Source organism: Leptodactylus fuscus, chromosome 8, assembly GCF_031893055.1.
Source record: "Leptodactylus fuscus isolate aLepFus1 chromosome 8, aLepFus1.hap2, whole genome shotgun sequence".
NCBI lineage: Eukaryota > Metazoa > Chordata > Amphibia > Anura > Leptodactylidae > Leptodactylus > Leptodactylus fuscus.
This window is the reverse complement of record NC_134272.1, coordinates 48,966,275-48,971,698: the sequence shown is the minus strand read 5'-3', so window position 1 is coordinate 48,971,698 and position 5,424 is coordinate 48,966,275. Positions and strand designations below refer to the sequence as shown.

Genomic DNA, 5,424 nt, shown 5'->3' with positions numbered 1-5,424 from the left:
TAAAGCACTGCCTGCCGCCTGGATGAGTGGGACTTCACCAGAAATGTGGGATTGTCCCGCTGGATACGGGGCGGCTGAGGGGCCCCTGCAACGATAGGGCCTGGTGCAGCTACACCATTGGATCTATGGTTAAAGCAGTAACAAGCTACACAGGTTGCACTAATGATATTTCTGCCCCTGTATTTTACAGTGTAAGATTTTTCTACAATAGGAGTCAATTGTCAATGTATCACTTGTGAGTTCACATCACATCACAGCTCTATGTCTGGTATATGTGCCAGAAAAGTGTAAGGGTATGCAACTCACACATATTTTTTTACATCCGTGAGCCTGAAGCCCCAGGTAGTGAAACACCGCAAAAAAAAAAAAACGCTGCAGAAAAAAATGTGGCAGAAATGCTTGCCGTTATTTTCTGCAGCGTTTTTCATTGCGATTTTTTAGAGTTTTTTTCTGCAAACTGTGGAAGTTGTTAGTTGAGTAATTCCCTGTTAGGCTGCTTTCTCACAAATATTCAATTTTTGTTTCAATCTGTGTCATCCATGTGGCATCCAATTTTTTTTGTGTAGCCAGAACCCCCCCCCCCCCCGATGCTGTCGTTTTGATTTTTCAGCTTCAATGAATAGCTATCAATGAATCTGTAAAAAACTGATGTCACTCAGTCCGTACATGGATTACATCTGTTTGATGTATTTTTATCATGGAAACAAGAAGAGAAAAGAGTATAAAAAACTAGCTGTGTGGACAGCACTTGGGCAAAAAAAAATCATTACTGTGAAAGGGTTAAGAAAGTAGCTTTTACCAGAGAGGAAAAACTGGACTGATTGCTGCAAAGGGTTAAGTTTCTAGTACACACAATGAAGGTCTCCAGGGCTTAGAATAGACAAGGATTGTGTAAGAAGAAGAGAATATTTACAATACAAATATAATACAGTAGATTGTTCTGCGAGGAAAGATGCAAAAGCAAGACTAGGGATAAAGTATCAGCAATACGGCTGTGACTCCAGCAACAAACATCCTGTCCCTTTAAGGCGTCTCAGCAGTGCACAACCCACACTATACCCTAGCAGATCAGGAAGTGCTGAGCTCTGCTAAGTTAATGAAGAGTTAATGCCTCCTCCAGGCTGCTGGCTAGTGAGTGCAGTGTGGCACTGCTGGGAGGCTACTACATAGGGATCTCCTGTGACAGTGCTCCAGCTGTACCCCTCTGGTACCAGCACACACTGGCATTTCCTCTGAGCTCATAGAAAATATGACAAGACAGCCTCCCACTATTCCCTCCTCGGAAGAGGAAGTTTCTTTCTGTATAACGGTCAGCGCTTCATAAGCCGGGAAAAGACTACAGGAATCTGACACTAGTGGGACATCTGGTGCCCTCCTGCCACTCCTGCCCTCCAGCCTGAGCAGATGATGGGATGACACCACCTCCGCAACAGCAGGATGACAGTATATTCACTAAATCTTAAAGTTTTCTGGCTTCTGGTGATTGTCTTATTCACAGGCATTTGGTGCATGTTCCTTGCTTTTAGAAGAAGCAGTCATGAGGACGATGGGGGTTGTCAGGAGAACTCGCTCAGCAGCTTGCAACTTTTCTTCAAGTTGAGCTTGGTGATCCTGGTGTGCTATGTGGTCTTCAGATGCTGCAGCTACCCCCAGCCCAGGGATCACACCCTAAATTTCCGTCATCAGCACCAGCAGCAGCAGCTCAGGAAGAATCTGCTGGAATCCTTCTATGAACAGCACATCAAGCTTTCTCCACATGTTCTTGGCCACAGCAAGGCTCATGTCAGCCAGATAGTAGGTGAGCTCATCAAAGTGGGCAAAGCCAAGCAACATGATACTGGCGTCATCTTTAGAGGGGACTATCTACAGATCGGAAGTGCATATGAGCAACATAAAATCAACAGTCCGGACTGCTTTGATATTCTGGTGCCACTTAAAATGCCACAGAGTCTGAAACTGGAGCCTGTTTTTCCAGAGGTCGGTAAAGAGTCTATTCCTATGCTTCATGGATCTATAATATGCGGGGTGGCGGCACCTAAAAAATCTGAGTGGGTTAAAACCTATAAGCAATTCAGTGATTGCTATTGCGTAGAAGTAGACCTCAGGCACCAGCTTTCTGCTGCCCTAATCCTCAAGTGGTTTCATTGGAAAATACAAAGATGTCTCAATGTGATCAGGTACCAATTTGAGGAACGTTGCCATATTACTTTAACAGTATGGGATGATAAACTCATTCTTAAAATTCTCCCAAGGTCGGATTATGTCTGCTGCCATATCTCCATGTCTGTGAGACTTATCCCTGCATTTCATCTAGGGGATTCAGTGTATGTTACTGGCCAACCTTGGGGCACCACTTCCCACCAGGACAATTTACATCTGGATCCATATTGGGGCGTTAACTTTTCAAAATATGAGCAGAAGTTTTTGGCCTGGTTCAAGGATCAGGCTCCCTCCAACTCATGTCACTTGAAGTGCCTCCAGATCATGAAGAGCTTGAGGGACCTGAGTGCCAAGACCTTCCAGCCTTCCTTCACACGTCAATGGAGAGCAATCTTCTGCTCCTACAACTTGAAAACGGCACTTTTCTACCTATTGCTTCAGATTTCTTTCGAAAAGTGGGATGACTCACTCCTCATGGAGAGGATAGCTGATTTTTTCATGTTCTGGAAGGAATGTTTGCAAAAGGAGGCACTCATGCATTTCTTCCTGGGCAACAGCACCCTTCCTAACTTCATTACTCTGCCAAAACTGTTCAAAGAAGCACGGCCTGTAAATCTGCTGGAGGGTTATGGGTCTGAGATCTTGGATCAGGCCTGTTTCCAGTTACTTAACTTGTGGGTTCAGATGCCTCGGATCCTACGAATGAGTTCTCCTCCGAGGAACCTTATCAGGGAATCACTGAGGTGCAAACACACAACTCTCTGAGTGATATAATATTACTATGGCTTTATTGCACCATTGTGGCATTGGGAATATTACCAGGGTTAAATATTTGTTTAGTACGTTCTATGCAATGCAGAAAATGTATTAGTTATGCCGATACGAGCCTCCATTTAGCTAAATCCTTATGCATACTTGTGCTATTAGATCATTGTGCTCCATGCCAAAGAGGCTAATGCCATTATTTGCTCACTTTTGTAGTACTTTGTATATGTTTTTCCACGTCTCTGTAATTTTGCGATGTTGCGTTAACTTTTCAGTATTACTGCAGAAAATTACCAAGCTGTGGGGAAACTTTCAGGGTACTTTGTTGTTTGTCTTGAAAGTCCAGAATATTTCATTCATGAGTTGCAGCTATGCTTTATAATGTGTGTATGGAAGCACTTACTGTCTAGTCATCGTGACGTTACGGTAGTACTAGTATATATCCTTTGTTCAAACTTCCATTGGTTTCCCCCAAAACCTGATATGTAGCGATTCTGTGGCATCAAGAAAGGTTATTTTGCTTCTGAAGCTTATAAGGTTGCTTTTTTAGTACAGTAAATCTATGAATCATTGAACAATTTCTTACTTTATAGATATTTTGTATGTTTTTTTTAGTAAGGCTGTTATGTATAAAAAAGCAAAAGCCACATGATTTTCAAACTGCTACTAGTAAACGTGCGTGTATTTTGACAAAATACATGTGTAAAAAATACATGTGTAAAATAAGACTCCCATTGACTTCAATGACATTTTTTTACACGTGTAAAAAAACACGTCAGAATACACATCAAAATACACATGTAAAATGTCATTGAAGTCAATGGGAGTCTTATTTTTACATGTGTATTTGTTACACGTGTATTTTGCCAAAATACACACACGTTTACTCTGTGTGAACGGGCCCTAAGGCTATGGCCCCATGATGCGGAAACGCAGCTTTTTTGGTTGCAGATTTTGTTGCGTTTTTTTGAGCCAAAGCTAGGAGTACAAGTGGAATCAGAAATATATAATGCTGAGTTCACACGGGGTATTTTGGTCAGGATTTTGAGGCTGTGTCAGTTATTTTTTCCGGCAGCTGGAACAAACAAAAAGAAGCGACATGCTCATTCTTCAGGCGGATTCGCAAGAAGACACTCCCTCGCGACTAGGCCTATTCATTGGGCTTAATCCGGAGCAGAGTGTGTGACTGGATGCCGGTGCGACTGGATGCCGGTGCACTGCACTGGCATGCAGTCGCAGCTATCCATTTTTCGGGCCCAAAATACCCTATGTGAACCCGGCCTTATACTTCTAACTTCTTCTCAATCTAGTCCTGGTTGTAGCTCAAAAAACTGCAACAAAATCTGCAACAAAAAAAGCTGTGTTTCCCCAACGTGGGGCCCCAGCCTAAAGGAGTTATCGGTATGTGGACAAATTTATTTTTTTTGCAGAGTTATTACTGCTCGATATGAAGAGACTTAGGCCTCTTACACGACCATATTGAATGTACGGTCCGCAAGTTGCTGATCAGCAACATAGGCTCCGCAGATGTCCGTGTCCTGCCGCACTCGCCCATAGAATTCTATGGGCGAGTCCTTGCAGTGCCGCAATTCACGGCCATTACGGACATGTTCTATAAATTGCGGACCATGGTTGCGGCCCGGCCACACTACGGATAAAATATTGAATATAATGTGTCCGCAAATGGTCCGCAATTGAAAACCCTCAATTGCCGACCATTTGCGGACTTACATTACGGCCGTGTAAGACCAGCCTAACTCTAGGTTCAAACTTACGCATCGGTTTTTGTTCTTTCGATCCACTTGGGGACCCGAAAAACAGAAACCCAATCTATTGGCAAGGTGTTTACCTGTGGAAACCCGCGGATTCCATAGAATATAATGGGGTCTGCCAGGTTTCTGCCCAGGTTTTCTCACGAAAAATGCACTTTTAAAGCATAGTGGGGAACAGAATTCCTGAGCACTCATTAAGTGCTATTTACAATGGGGGTTTTTTCCAGGGCAGTACAAACTAGGACTACATCTAGCTGTTTCTGCTCTATAGAGTTATCTACAGATCAAACTTAACTTTTTAAGAATATATAGGAAAATTCCTTTAGCTGAAGGAGACACCCAGTACCCCTACCAACCAGCTGTTCTCACCAGCTGCCAACATTGGAGCTAGTTTTTTGCATTTTGCAATGTGGGGCTTCAGCCTCAACTAGCTACAGTAATCCTAATATTGGAATAATTTGCTTTACCTCATTGCAGGGCTGCATATTAATATTAGTGTGGGTTCCCACATAGTGGCTGCCATACAGTCACAAGCTCCCAGTTGGCGCATAAGTAAATGAATTGGTTATTATCTGATTGTTAATGGGCGCACAGATTTGTGACTGCACAGCCATTAATCCGGCATCACTCAATTCACTTGCAAACCCTGCAGATGTCCTGGTTCATCAGGTCTGGATTTTGGCTGTGCAGTGACTGCTATCTGGGACCCCCACCCCTGGAATTAAAA

General features: G+C 43.3%; 1 protein-coding gene across 1 annotated transcript; it reads left to right on the top strand.

Annotated features, from left to right (window-relative positions):
* Window positions 1-1,330: 1,330 nt before the first annotated feature.
* ITPRIPL2 (ITPRIP like 2) lies at window positions 1,331-3,044 on the top strand. The gene has a single exon (XM_075284793.1). The coding sequence runs from the start codon at window positions 1,438-1,440 to the stop codon at window positions 2,923-2,925; it is 1,488 nt and encodes a 495-aa protein (XP_075140894.1). The 5' UTR covers window positions 1,331-1,437; the 3' UTR covers window positions 2,926-3,044.
* The last annotated feature ends 2,380 nt before the right edge of the window (window positions 3,045-5,424 follow it).